A 15,329-nucleotide genomic window follows, 5' to 3' on the forward strand; every position below is an offset into this window, starting at 1 on the left:
TGTCTCCTGTCCTGCAGGTGGTGCGCACGGAGAAGAACAGCCTCAACAACCGGTTCCTGCCCTGGGACGTCGTGGAGACGGAAGCCATCTTGTCCATCGACGACGACGCCCACCTCCGCCACGACGAGATCATGTTTGGGTTCAGGTCAGTGAGGGGGGGGGGGGGGGGGTCTGTGTTGGGACCAGTCATTAGAGCCAAAGTTCTTTGGAAAAAGAAAGTGCCATATGTTTTGTGTTTAATAGATTTATAAAGATACATTTTTCTTTGGAACCCAGCAGACAGATTATCTGTCTACATATAATGAAAAATGTGTGAATTGACACTTATTCCAAAATATTTTTTTAAACTCTAACATTCAGAGAGCTAATATCAATACCATGCATGTCAGTCTCTCTTGGCTAGATGTAGAGGAGAGACTGACTGCATCACTTCTTGTTTTTATAAGAAACATTGTTAAATTCAAAATGTTTGCATAATCAACTTACATACAGCACTGACACACACACTTACCCCACCGGACATGCCACCAGGGGTCTTGTCACAGTCCCAAAATCCAGAACAATAAAAAATAAACCTTCAGTATTATATAGAGCCATGATTGCGTGGAACTCCTTTCCATCAAAGATATTGTGTGTATGTACTGATATGTAGGTTGTGTGGGACGTTTTACATTTATGTAGTTCTGTCCTTGAGCTGTTCTTGTCTATTAATGTCCTGTATTATTTCATGCTTTGTGTGGACCCCAGGAAGAAGCACAGAATATACCATACAAAACAAACACATCTCACTGACCCTGACAGATCAACAAGAGAAAAATGGACCATGTTGAATTTTCAAGCACCACACGAGCTAGACTTGCCTCACCTTGAATATATAAGGTGCATTCGGGAAGTATTCACACCATTTACTCAGTACTTTGTTGAAGCACCTTTACAGTGATTACAGCCTCGAGTCTTGGGTATGGCGCTACAAGCTTGGCACACCTGTACTGGGGGAGCTTCTCTCATTTTCTTCTGTAGATCCTCTCAAGCTCTGTCATGTTGGATGGGGAGTGTCGCTGCACAACTATTTTCAGGTCTCTCCAGAAATGTTCGGTCGGGTTCAACGGGTTCAAGTCCTGGCTCTGGCTGGGCCACTCAAGGACATTCAGAGACTTGTCCTGAAAGCCACTCCTGCGTTGTCTTGGCTGTGTGCTTAGGGTCGTTGTCCTGTTGGAAGGTGAACCTTTGCCCCAGTCTGAGGTCCTGAGTTCTCTGGAGCAAGTTTTTAATCAAGGATCTCTCTCTACTTTGCTGCATTCATCTTTCCCTCGATCCTGACAAGTCTCCCAGTTCTTGCCGCTGAAAAATATCCCCACAGCATGATCCTGCCACCACCGTGCTTCACCGTAGGGATGGTGCCAGGTTTCCTCCAGACGTTTCCTTGATCAGACCAGCGAATCTTGTTTCTCATGATCTGTGAGTCCTTTAGGTACCTTTTGTCAAACTCCAAGGCGGGCTGAGGAGTGGCTTCCGCGTATCCACTCTAACGTAAAGGCCTGATTGGTGGAGTGCTGCAGAGATGGTTGTCCTTCTGGAAGATTCTCCCATCTCTACAGCGGAACTCTGGAGCTCTGTCGGAGTGACCATCCGGTTCTTGGTCACCTCCCTGACCAAGGTCCTTCTCCCCTGATTGCTCAGTTTGGCCGGGCGGCCAGCTCTAGGGAGAGTCTTGGTGGTTCCAAACTTCTTCCATTTAAGAACAACGGAGGCCACTGTGTTCTTGGGGACCTTCAATGCTGCAGACATATTTTGGTACCCTCCCTCAGATCTGTGCCTTGACACAATCCTTTCTCTGAGCTCTATAGACAATTCCTTCGACCTCATGGCTTGTTTTTTGCTCTGACATGCATTGTCAACTAAGGGACCTTATATTGACGTGTGTGCCTTTTCAAATCATGTCCAATCAATTGAATTTACCACAGGTGGACTCCAATCAGGTTGTAGAAACATCTCAAGGATGATCAATGGAAACAGGATGCACCTGAGCGGAGTATCTAATCATTTTTAGAATACGTCTGTAATTAAACAAAAAAATGCTTTCCGAATGCACTGTAATACCATATGTAAAACTACGTTCTTGGATAAAAATAAACAACAAAATGGCCGTGCTAGGGAAATGTAACCCCTCCCAAATCCATAGACGGCGCTCTACATGCAATGACTGAACATATTTTTACAAAATCTTAACCATATTTTGAAGCTATGCATTGTTTACATTCTTGCTGTTCTTAAACAACGGAGAAATAAAACCTCAGCCTATATTTTGGGTTATGATAAAGACATGGTTATGCTATGTCCCTCAGACATTTATAAGTTACATTCTTCAAGGATCAATGGGTAAATATCAAGGATTTAATTTACTATTGAACAGCTTTAAATCCCAGGCTGTAGCTTTAAGTACCGTTTAAAGCCCAAGTGGGGACTTGTGATTATGTGAACAGCACTCTGTGCATCATCTAAAGGTTAGCCACTGCATCATGTCTGGGCAGGCAAAATGCTGCACTGTATGAATGGTGTCATTTGTCAAGAATTATCCTGAACTCTCCTGGAATGTTTCTCCTCTCCTGGAACTGACCTGGAATGGTTCCCCTTACCTAGAACTCTCCTGGAATGTTTCTCCTCACCTAGAACTCTCCTGGAATGTTTCGCCTCACCTTGAACTCTCCTGGAATGTTTATCCTCACCTAGAAACTTCCTTGAATGTTTCTCCTCACCTTGAACTCTCCTGGAATGTTTCTCCTCACCTTGAACTCTCCTGGAATGTTTCTCCTCACCTTGAACTCTCCTGGAATGTTTCTCCTCACCTTGAACTCTCCTGGAATGTTTATCCTCACCTAGAACTCTCCTGGAATGTTTCTCCTCACCTTGAACTCTCCTGGAATGTTTCTCCTCACCTTGAACTCTCCTGGAATGTTTATCCTCACCTTGAACTCTCCTGGACTGTTACCCCATCATCTAGAACTCTCCTGGAATGTTTCTCCTAACTTAGAACAACCGCTCCACTGGGAATTTATAAAGCATGCATGTAATGAGAATGTGCTAGATCGCCAAGGAAAAGGTCTGATGTTTGATAGGAGTATATACTTGACGTGTGTGCACTTATGGAGAATTCCTCTGTTCACCAGAAGTAGAAATGTAGGTAACTCCAGAAGAGGTGTGTGTGCATGCAAAGAGGACACCCCCCCCAGAGATGAGGGTGGGTGCAGTGTGTGGGAGAGAAGCGAATGCACAACACATACCTCTATACAGCTCTTCTCCTTGTAGATTGCTGTCTTTGCTGATGAGCTGTAGAGACCTTGTTGTCAGCTAAATCATTTTCATTATAGGCCTTCATGTACAGTACAATATGTATATATTGTGGTCACATTTTGATGAAATTCTCCGCTCATTCCCCCCTGTATAATGCTGACTTTTCCTCTACATAATTGAATAAAACTGTATAAGTCTGGTTGGTATCAGTATGGTTAGTAACTGTATAACAGTCTGGTTTGTATCAGAGTATGGTTAGTAATTGTATAACAGTCTGGTTTGTATCAGAGTATGGTTAGTAACTGTATAACAGTCTGGTTTGTATCAGTATGGTTAGTAACTGTATAACAGTCTGGTTGGTATCAGAGTATGGTTAGTAACTGTATAACAGTCTGGTTTGTATCAGAGAATGGTTAGTAACTGTATAACAGTCTGGTTTGTATCAGAGAATGGTTAGTAACTGTATAACAGTCTGGTTGGTATCAGAGTATGGTTAGTAACTGTATAACAGTCTGGTTTGTATCAGAGTATGTTAGTAACTGTATAACAGTCTGGTTGGTATCAGAGAATGGTTAGTAACTGTATAACAGTCTGGTTTGTATCAGAGTATGGTTAGTAACTGGTTTGTATCAGTATGGTTAGTAACTGTATAACAGTCTGGTTTGTATCAGAGAATGGTTAGTAACTGGTTTGTATCAGTATGGTTAGTAACTGTATAACAGTCTGGTTGGTATCAGAGTATGGTTAGTAACTGTATAACAGTCTGGTTTGTATCAGAGAATGGTTAGTAACTGTATAACAGTCTGGTTTGTATCAGAGAATGGTTAGTAACTGTATAACAGTCTGGTTGGTATCAGAGTATGGTTAGTAGCTGTATAACAGTCTGGTTTGTATCAGAGTATGTTAGTAACTGTATAACAGTCTGGTTGGTATCAGAGAATGGTTAGTAACTGTATAACAGTCTGGTTTGTATCAGAGTATGGTTAGTAACTGGTTTGTATCAGTATGGTTAGTAACTGTATAACAGTCTGGTTTGTATCAGAGAATGGTTAGTAACTGGTTTGTATCAGTATGGTTAGTAACTGTATAACAGTCTGGTTTGTATCAGAGTATGGTTAGTAACTGTATAACAGTCTGGTTTGTATCAGAGTATGGTTAGTAACTGTATAACAGTCTGGTTTGTATCAGTATGGTTAGTAACTGTATAACAGTCTGGTTTGTATCAGAGAATGGTTAGTAACTGTATAACAGTCTGGTTTGTATCAGAGAATGGTTAGTAACTGTATAACAGTCTGGTTGGTATCAGAGTATGGTTAGTAACTGTATAACAGTCTGGTTTGTATCAGAGTATGTTAGTAACTGTATAACAGTCTGGTTGGTATCAGAGAATGGTTAGTAACTGTATAACAGTCTGGTTTGTATCAGAGTATGGTTAGTAACTGGTTTGTATCAGTATGGTTAGTAACTGTATAACAGTCTGGTTTGTATCAGAGAATGGTTAGTAACTGTATAACAGTCTGGTTTGTATCAGAGTATGGTTAGTAACTGTATAACAGTCTGGTTGGTATCAGAGAATGGTTAGTAACTGTATAACAGTCTGGTTTGTATCAGAGTATGGTTAGTAACTGGTTTGTATCAGTATGGTTAGTAACTGTATAACAGTCTGGTTTGTATCAGAGAATGGTTAGTAACTGTATAACAGTCTGGTTTGTATCAGAGTATGGTTAGTAACTGTATAACAGTCTGGTTTGTATCAGTATGGTTAGTAACTGTATAACAGTCTGGTTTGTATCAGAGTATGGTTAGTAACTGTATAACAGTCTGGTTTGTATCAGACTATGGTTAGTAACTGTATAACAGTCTGGTTTGTATCAGAGTATGGTTAGTAACTGTATAACAGTCTGGTTTGTATCAGACTATGGTTAGTAACTGTATAACAGTCTGGTTTGTATCAGACTATGGTTAGTAACTGTATAACAGTCTGGTTTGTATCAGAGTATGGTTAGTAACTGTATAACAGTCTGGTTTGTATCAGACTATGGTTAGTAACTGTATAACAGTCTGGTTTGTATCAGAGTATGGTCAGTAATCGTGTTTCTCTACGTGTCGTTGTGTTTATCAGAGTGTGGTCAGTCATCGTGTTTCTCTATGTGTTGCTGGGTTTATCAGACTATGGTCAGTAATCGTGTTTCTCTATGTGTCGTTGTGTTTATCAGAGTGTGGTCAGTAATCGTGTTTCTCTATGTGTCGTTGTGTTTATCAGAGTGTGGTCAGTAATCGTGTTTCTCTATGTGTCGTTGTGTTTATCAGACTATGGTCAGTAATCGTGTTTCTCTATGTGTTGTTGGGTTTATCAGACTATGGTCAGTAATCGTGTTTCTCTATGTGTCGTTGTGTTTATCAGAGTGTGGTCAGTAATCGTGTTTCTCTACGTGTTGTTGGGTTTATCAGACTGGTCAGTAATCGTGTTTCTCTATGTGTTGTTGTGTTTATCAGAGTGTGGTCAGTCATCGTGTTTCTCTATGTGTTGTTATGTTTATCAGAGTGTGGTCAGTAATCGTGTTTCTCTATGTGTCGTTGTGTTTATCAGACTGGTCAGTAATCGTGTTTCTCTATGTGTTGTTGGGTTTATCAGACTGGTCAGTAATCGTGTTTCTCTATGTGTTGTTGGGTTTATCAGAGTGTGGTCAGTAATCGTGTTTCTCTATGCGTCGTTGTGTTTATCAGAGTGTGGTCAGTAATCGTGTTTCTCTATGTGTCGTTGTGTTTATCAGACTATGGTCAGTAATCGTGTTTCTCTATGTGTCGTTGTGTTTATCAGAGTGTGGTCAGTAATCGTGTTTCTCTACGTGTTGTTGGGTTTATCAGAGTGTGGTCAGTAATCGTGTTTCTCTATGTGTCGTTGTGTTTATCAGACTGGTCAGTCATCGTGTTTCTCTATGTGTTGTTGTGTTTATCAGAGTGTGGTCAGTAATCGTGTTTCTCTATGTGTCGTTGTGTTTATCAGACTGGTCAGTAATCGTGTTTCTCTATGTGTTGTTGGGTTTATCAGACTGGTCAGTAATCGTGTTTCTCTACGTGTTGCTGGGTTTATCAGACTGGTCAGTAATCGTGTTTCTCTATGTGTCGTTGTGTTGATCAGAGTGTGGTCAGTAATCGTGTTTCTCTACGTGTTGCTGGGTTTATCAGACTGGTCAGTAATCGTGTTTCTCTATGTGTTGTTGTGTTGATCAGAGTGTGGAGGGAGGCCAGGGACCGCATCGTGGGCTTCCCTGGGAGGTTCCATGCCTGGGACGTCAACCACCAGTCATGGCTCTATAACTCTAACTACTCCTGTGAACTGTCCATGGTACTGACGGGCGCCGCCTTCTTTCACAAGGTACAGTCCCTCCCCCTCTCCCATCATTCAACCCTGTGACCCCTGACCTCTATGCGACATAACTCTGCTGCCAACTCGCCTGTCTTACTCATCCCAATGTTTCAAATGTTATGTGCCCTAATGAACATGACTCTGGTTGATCCTCTGCTGCAGTACTATGCGTACCTGTACTCGTACGTGATGCCCCAGGCCATCCGCGACATGGTGGATGAGTACATCAACTGTGAGGACATCGCCATGAACTTCCTGGTGTCGCATATCACCCGCAAGCCCCCTATCAAGGTCAGTGGGCACACACACCCACACCGAACGTACACATTTTGAACACACACAGGTACTCTCAAAAACACACACACCCCGGGCCCTGCTGATTTATTTTTCTGCTCACTTAGACCGACCATTACTCAACCTGACATGTTCGTTATGCTGTTGTGAATTATAAATCAGAACACAGCGAGATTGAATTGTTGCCCTAAGCTTGTGTTTCCCTCTAAATCTATTTGCAAGACATTTCTGACTAGTATTTACAGATTTATGGCTAGTGGACTAATTATACCAACCGAGCCAAGTGGAAGTTGTGAGACCCTCAGTTTTAGCCCCTTTGATATACAGAGCCTTGATTCTGAGGTGTTTCTACAAATTAGTTTGGGAATTTAAGGACATGCTTTGATGGAGTGTGTAACTTGACAGGAATTATCTGGTAGGAATTAGGCTGGTGAATAGTGCAGGCAGTGGAAGTAAACTCCTGTAACTAAGTGACTTGGATTTTTCTGGAAAATCAGCCTTAAGAGATGCAGTAAGCCTCCATCTTGTGTGTCGTGGACAATTACATTTGTCATTTTGCAGACACTCTTATCCAGAGGGCCTTTCAATTAGATCTGAAGTGCCTCTCTTCAGGGCACAGTGGCAGATTTTTCACCGAGTCGACTCAGGGATTCTAATCAACGACCTTTCAGTTACTGGCCCAATAGCTTTCTGTGCTAGTATTCATTGACACACACTGAGTGTACAAAACATTAACAACACCTGCTCTTTCCATGACATAGACTGACCAGGTGAATCCAGATGAAAGCTATGATCCCTTATTGATGTCACCGGTTAAATCCACTTCAATCAGTGAAGATGAAGGGGAGGAGGCAGGTTAAAGAAGGATGTTTAAGCCTTGAGACAATTGAGACATGGATTGTGTATGTGTGCCGTTCAGAGGGTGAATTGGCTAGACAAAATATTTAAGTTCCTGTTGAACTGGGTATGGCACACCTTTTTTTGTCAAGAACTGCAACGCTGCTGGGTTTTTCACCCTCAACAGTTTCCCGTATGTATCACCACCACCCAAAGGACATCCAGCCAACTTGACACAACTGTGGGAAGCATTGGAGTCAACATGGGCCAGCATCCCTGTGGAACAGTTTTGAGACCTTGTAGAGTCCATGCCCCAATGAATTGAGGTTGTTCTGAGGGCAAGGGGAGGTGCAACGCAATGCTTGGTATACTCCGTGTACGACCATATGTTACGACTGCATGTTCACCGTATCAACAAAGCAATAGAAGTGGTTGTTACATTGTAATTAGATATGTATACACACTCACACCCTGTCTCACACACTCACACCCTGTCTCACACACTCACACCCTGTCTCACACACTCCCACCCTGTCTCACACACTCACACCCTGTCTCACACACTCACACCCTGTCTCACACACTCCCACCCTGTCTCACACACTCACACCCTGTCTCACACACTCCCACCCTGTCTCACACACTCCCACCCTGTCTCACACACTCACACCCTGTCTCACACACTCACACCCTGTCTCACACACTCACACCCTGTCTCACACACTCCCACCCTGTCTCACACACACTCACACCCTCACACCCTGTCTCACACACTCACACCCTGTCTCACACACTCCCACCCTGTCTCACACACTCACACCCTGTCTCACACACTCCCACCCTGTCTCACACACTCACACCCTGTCTCACACACTCCCACCCTGTCTCACACACTCACACCCTGTCACACACACACTCCCACCCTGTCTCACACACTCCCACCCTGTCTCACACACTCACACCCTGTCTCACACACTCACACCCTGTCTCACACACTCACACCCTGTCTCACACACTCACACCCTGTCTCACACACTCACACCCTGTCTCACACACTCCCTCTCTCTCCCCATCTCAGGTGACATCTCGTTGGACCTTCCGCTGCCCCGGCTGCCCGCAGGCCCTGTCGCATGACGACTCTCACTTCCACGAGCGCCACAAGTGCATCAACTTCTTTGTCAAGGTGTACGGCTACATGCCCTTACTCTACACGCAGTTCCGCGTGGACTCTGTGCTCTTCAAGACGCGTCTGCCCCACGACAAGACTAAGTGCTTCAAGTTCATCTAGCCCATGGCTAGGCCCAGCTAAGAACGTTGGGCAGAACGGAGCTAGAGACTGAGGAACTCGGGCAGGACGGAAGAGAGAGCAGACAGGACTGGTTCTGAGAAAGAGGGAGGTTTTGGGATGAGGGCTTAAACCCAGGAATGGATCTAGGATGAATGAGACAGACCACACCTTCACTGGAAGCTGAGAAGAACCTCTGCCAATCAAGAAGCCTTTTCATTTTTTTTTTACGTAATTGTATTCTTCATCATGTCGTTCATGTGTGTTACATCATCAACTACTACAGATTTCATTTAGCTTGTTATGGGCCTGCAGAGAGAAAGAGGAGAGGACGCTGGCAACACTGCCTGTCCAAGGACAGTGACTTAACTTGACTCTGCAAGACAAACTCAAACTGTCATTCTAAACGGACTGGTTTTAAACTGACACAGGGAGAGAATGAGACAGTGGACTGCCACGTGGGCCAGCCCTGAGCTCCTGAATTACTAGCTAGACAACGGACTGGTTTTAAACTGACACAGGGAGAGAATGAGACAGTGGACTGCCACGTGGGCCAGCCCTGAGCTCCTGAATTACTAGCTAGACAACGGACTGGTTTTAAACTGACACAGGGAGAGAATGAGACAGTGGACTGTCACGTGGGCCAGCCCTGAGCTCCTGAATTACTAGCTAGACAACGGACTGGTTTTAAACTGACACAGGGCGAGAATGAGACAGTGGACTGTCACGTGGGCCAGCCCTGAGCTCCTGAATTACTAGCTAGACAACGGACTGGTTTTAAACTGACACAGGGAGAGAATGAGACAGTGGACTGCCACGTGGGCCAGCCCTGAGCTCCTGAATTACTAGCTAGACAACGGACTGGTTTTAAACTGACACAGGGAGATAATGAGACAGTGGACTGTCACGTGGGCCAGCCCTGAGCTCCTGAATTACTAGCTAGACAACGGACTGGTTTTAAACTGACACAGGGAGAGAATGAGACAGTGGACTGTCACGTGGGCCAGCCCTGAGCTCCTGAATTACTAGCTAGACAACGGACTGGTTTTAAACTGACACAGGGAGAGAATGAGACAGTGGACTGCCACGTGGGCCAGCCCTGAGCTCCTGAATTACTAGCTAGACAACGGACTGGTTTTAAACTGACACAGGGAGAGAATGAGACAGTGGACTGTCACGTGGGCCAGCCCTGAGCTCCTGAATTACTAGCTAGACAACGGACTGGTTTTAAACTGACACAGGGAGAGAATGAGACAGTGGACTGTCACGTGGGCCAGCCCTGAGCTCCTGAATTACTAGCTAGACAACGGACTGGTTTTAAACTGACACAGGGAGAGAATGAGACAGTGGACTGTCACGTGGGCCAGCCCTGAGCTCCTGAATTACTAGCTAGACAACGGACTGGTTTTAAACTGACACAGGGAGATAATGAGACAGTGGACTGCCACGTGGGCCAGCCCTGAGCTCCTGAATTACTAGCTAGACAATGGACTGGTTTTAAACTGACACAGGGAGAGAATGAGACAGTGGACTGTCACGTGGGCCAGCCCTGAGCTCCTGAATTACTAGCTAGACAACGGACTGGTTTTAAACTGACACAGGGAGAGAATGAGACAGTGGACTGTCACGTGGGCCAGCCCTGAGCTCCTGAATTACTAGCTAGACAACGGACTGGTTTTAAACTGACACAGGGAGAGAATGAGACAGTGGACTGTCACGTGGGCCAGCCCTGAGCTCCTGAATTACTAGCTAGACAACGGACTGGTTTTAAACTGACACAGGGAGAGAATGAGACAGTGGACTGCCACGTGGGCCAGCCCTGAGCTCCTGAATTACTAGCTAGACAACGGACTGGTTTTAAACTGACACAGGGAGAGAATGAGACAGTGGACTGCCACGTGGGCCAGCCCTGAGCTCCTGAATTACTAGCTAGACAACGGACTGGTTTTAAACTGACACAGGGAGATAATGAGACAGTGGACTGCCACGTGGGCCAGCCCTGAGCTCCTGAATTACTAGCTAGACAACGGACTGGTTTTAAACTGACACAGGGAGAGAATGAGACAGTGGACTGCCACGTGGGCCAGCCCTGAGCTCCTGAATTACTAGCTAGACAACGGACTGGTTTTAAACTGACACAGGGAGAGAATGAGACAGTGGACTGCCACGTGGGCCAGCCCTGAGCTCCTGAATTACTAGCTAGACAACGGACTGGTTTTAAACTGACACAGGGAGAGAATGAGACAGTGGACTGCCACGTGGGCCAGCCCTGAGCTCCTGAATTACTAGCTAGACAACAGACTGGTTTTAAACTGACACAGGGAGAGAATGAGACAGTGGACTGCCACGTGGGCCAGCCCTGAGCTCCTGAATTACTAGCTAGACAACGGACTGGTTTTAAACTGACACAGGGCGAGAATGAGACAGTGGACTGCCACGTGGGCCAGCCCTGAGCTCCTGAATTACTAGCTAGACATTTCACCCTTTGAGAGAGAAACAAAGGCATACCATTTGTCATTGCACAAATTGTTTTGTTTTTTGTCGTTTATTTTATATTTGTAAACTAATTTGACATGTATTTACTCTACTCTTGTATATGAAACCGTGAGAGAAGCACTGAAGGTCGCAGAAGTATTCTATTCAATGATCTTACTTTTTTTACATGGTGTTTAGTAGTGTAAATCTCCATGTGGGATGGTCAGTCGTCACCAGAACCTCTTGTTATTAGCTGACCCATAGAATCACTAGAACGGGTAAAGGCCCTCAGAACATGTCACAGTAGATTATATGTCTATGGGCAGACCTAAACTAAGCTAGAAAGTGGTCTTTGTCATTCTGTCTTTAAATGACCTCAGATGGAGACTACAGGACCATTATGCCACAAGTTCTACAAGTTTACCAGAAAAATCTGTAAAATATTAATAGGAAACTGTATTAGTTGGAATCACATTACCTAACACATTCATTAAGCCTACAGCAGACTACATTGGTGTAAAGTCAGACCTTGGCTTTTTTCCTGACTTTTTGGATGTTAGTGATATTGGTCTACCAATGGTTATTGTTAAATGTCTGAGTAGTCCTAATTAAGTGTTCAGTAATGGAGTAGGGTGACGTTGCCCCTAGATGCCGATCTTGGGTCAGTTTTTAACTTCTCCCACTAATGGTTAATGTTAGGATTAGAGAGGGGAAGCTGATTCCAGATCTGGACCTAGGGGAAACTTCCGCAGGAGCATCAATTGTACAAGGAATTGAAAAATAAGCTTATTTCGACTCTGAAGATGTTTTGGTGTTTCTGTCTCTCATCATCACGGTCCAATCATGTCGAAGGTTACAGTTCCATTCAGTTTGAACCTTCAAAAGGAGCTTCTTCTCTGTACAGCGTCTCCATGTCGGTCCCTCAAGTTTCATTTCAGAACGATTTCATGCTCAATGAATGTTTTTTTTTGCCAAATAGGTACGATGTTATATGCTGAAAAACAGCACAATGTTTTGTAAAGTGCACAATGCAGTCTGGTACCCCCCCCCTTTAGACGGTACTCTTCCACCTTGGCCACCCCCCCACATCTCCCCCAAAAATAGGTCCCCCGGCTATGAAAATAGCAGCGCCCGCCCTTGTACTATGCAGCCCTTATTACTTCATGTACTTTGACCTTTTCTGGCTTCATTCCATTCATTTGACTGGATGATATAAACTAACAATGCATCCTTTATTTGAGATGATTCAGGAGAGATGACAACACTGTTGATCAGAAAATAGGATCGGTCTTACTCTGGGAGGCTACTTTTATAGAACTCAACATTATCGCCCCACATATACTTTCTGTATATTTATTTAATTGAATATATTAAATGGATCTTCTAAGGCTTGCTTCTAAAGGGGTTTGTGAATAGAAATGACTGCAATAAAATGGAATGTGATCTTGGCCATTAGCTCTGACAACGGAACCTGCTCCCCCGACTGACCCGGCATCAGTGGGCCCCATTACAACACTAACGAAAACCAAATCAAGTGTTATTTGTGACATGCTTTGTAAAGAACTGGTGTAGTCTAACAGTGAAATGCTTACTTACCAACAATGTAGAGAGAACAATAGAACGATAATAACACCAGGAATAAATCCACAATGAGTAAAGATAACTTGGCTTTATACACGGGGCACCAGTACGGAGTTGATGTGCAGGGGAATGAGGTAATTGAGATAGATATGTACATATAGGTAGGGATTAAGTGACTTGGCAATAGGATAGATAATAAGCACTAGCAGCAGCGTATGTGATGAGTCAAGAGGATGCAAAAGGGGGTCAGTGCAGATAGTTTGGGTAGCTATTTGGTTCACTATTTAGCAATCTTAAGGTTTGGGGTAGAAGCTGTTCAGGGTTCTATTGGTTTCAGACTTGGTGCATAGGTACCGCTTGTCTATGACTTGGGTGGCTGGAGTCTAACAATTTTTTAGGGCCTTCCTCTGACACCACCTGTTATTGAGGTCTGGGATGGCAGGAAGTTCAGCCCCAGTGATGTACTGGGCCTCACGCACTGTAGCGCCTTGCGGTTGGATGCTAAGCAGATGCCATATCAAGTGATGATGCAGCCAGTCAAGCTGGTGCAGCTGTAGAACTTTATGAGGATCCGAGGGCCCATGCTGAATCTTTTCATCCTCCTGGGGGGGGGGGGAGAGGTGTTGTCGTGCCTTCTTCACGACTGTGTTGGTGTGTTTGGACCATGTTAATTCCTTAGTGATGTGGATGCCGAGGAACGAGACGCTCTCAACCCGCTCTACTACAGCCGAGTGCTACGGGGCGATAGTGATTTAGACGGGTTACCTTGGCATTCTTGGACACAGGGTCTATGGTGGTCTGCTTGAAACATGTAGGTATTACAGACTGGGTCCTGGAGAGGTTGAAAATGTCTGAAGACACTGGCCAGCTGATCAGAGCATGCTCTTTGTACCCGTCCTGTGAACCCATCTGCCCCCGCGGTGAATGTTCATCTGTTTAAAGGTCTTCCTCACATCGGCTATGGCGAGCGAAATCAAACAGTCGTCCGGAACAGCTGGTGCTCTCGTGCATTCCTCTAGGCGAGCATTTCGCTTGTCTGGTAGACTTCCGTCACTAGGCAGCTCATGACTGGGTTTCCCTTTGTAATCCTTGGATGTGGCGGAGCTTGCAAACGATCGAGTGTCAGAACCGGTGTAGTAGGATTCGATTTTAGTCCTGTATCGAGGCTTTGCCTGGTTGACGGCTCGTCAGAGGTCGTAGTGGGATTTAGTGTCCCTGCTCTTTGAAAGCGGTAGCTCGATGTGTCATTGACTGCACGTTGTAAAACTTGCCCTAAAATGCAGGCCTGGGATCAGCTCTAGCCTGCACCAATCTTAACCGGATCATTTCAGGTGAAAAGCAAAACTGATCTGAGATCAGGACTTTGAGACAACAACAGTCTGGGTATGTGCTCAGTTAAACCGGTTTTATTACTCTGGGTCAATCCATTTGCAATAAGGTGCAGTAGCTTCAGTTTGAGCTCCCGATTTTGCCTGCATAATTACCTGGCTCACAGACTTCTGACATTTCCTTCGGCAGGGAGGGGTCTGGTCGGGTGACATCTCACACAGTGCTTTGAAAGTCCCACCTCCATCCTTCCCCTTTCAGTTTTCTTCGGGGCCAGTGGCACAGGTTTTTCCATGGCAACAAGCCAGGAAAGAGGGCCAGGAAAAAGCTGACACTCGTTCCTTTAACCAGGTGTTTAAGTGTTCTGAAACTGTGCTCCTGTGACTGTCCCTCACCCAACCCTGGGTCTTGTTCATTATACACCAAACAGACTGAAGCAGAGGAAATATATGGATTTAGTCCAATAAGAAAGGCTTGTTTTGATTTAGTTTTAATTTACAACACTAAAGCTGTTTGCTTGTGTTCGCTAATGAATATGGCCCTGGACTAGCACCTGCAACTACTACTGCCAGCCCTGTTCTGTACCAGACTGACCAATGATGACAGGGTAAAACAAACCATTGAAGGCCAAACATGGAATTAAAGTTGGTTAAAAACATGGCTCTGACTCGTGTCGTTCTTTTGTTGTCCAGCTCCGTCTCCTCCTTTACCGCAGAAATAGAACAGTAGGCCTACATTCCTGACACGCAATGCTTCATTCTCTCCACCCACATGTTATTAGCCACTTCATGAGCTTGTTCAGCTTAGTCGATGATACTGCAAGATAGACTATGGGATTTAGTTCAGTCAGCAAACTGGGTCTCAAACTAG

General features: G+C 44.7%; 1 protein-coding gene across 1 annotated transcript in view; it reads left to right on the forward strand.

Annotated features, from left to right (window-relative positions):
• The window catches only part of LOC115139163 (exostosin-like 3), a 65,838-nt gene extending 50,719 nt beyond the window's left edge, over positions 1-15,119 (forward strand). Inside the window, exons 3-6 of the mRNA XM_065026210.1 lie at positions 18-145; positions 6,526-6,670; positions 6,824-6,952; positions 8,871-15,119. Coding sequence (XP_064882282.1) covers positions 18-145; positions 6,526-6,670; positions 6,824-6,952; positions 8,871-9,080 — 612 coding nt within the window. The 3' untranslated portion in view covers positions 9,081-15,119. The remainder of the gene's footprint in view (positions 1-17; positions 146-6,525; positions 6,671-6,823; positions 6,953-8,870) is intronic.
• The last annotated feature ends 210 nt before the right edge of the window (positions 15,120-15,329 follow it).

The sequence above is a fragment of the Oncorhynchus nerka genome, linkage group LG13 (genome assembly GCF_034236695.1).
Source record: "Oncorhynchus nerka isolate Pitt River linkage group LG13, Oner_Uvic_2.0, whole genome shotgun sequence".
Classification (NCBI taxonomy): Eukaryota; Metazoa; Chordata; class Actinopteri; order Salmoniformes; family Salmonidae; genus Oncorhynchus; species Oncorhynchus nerka.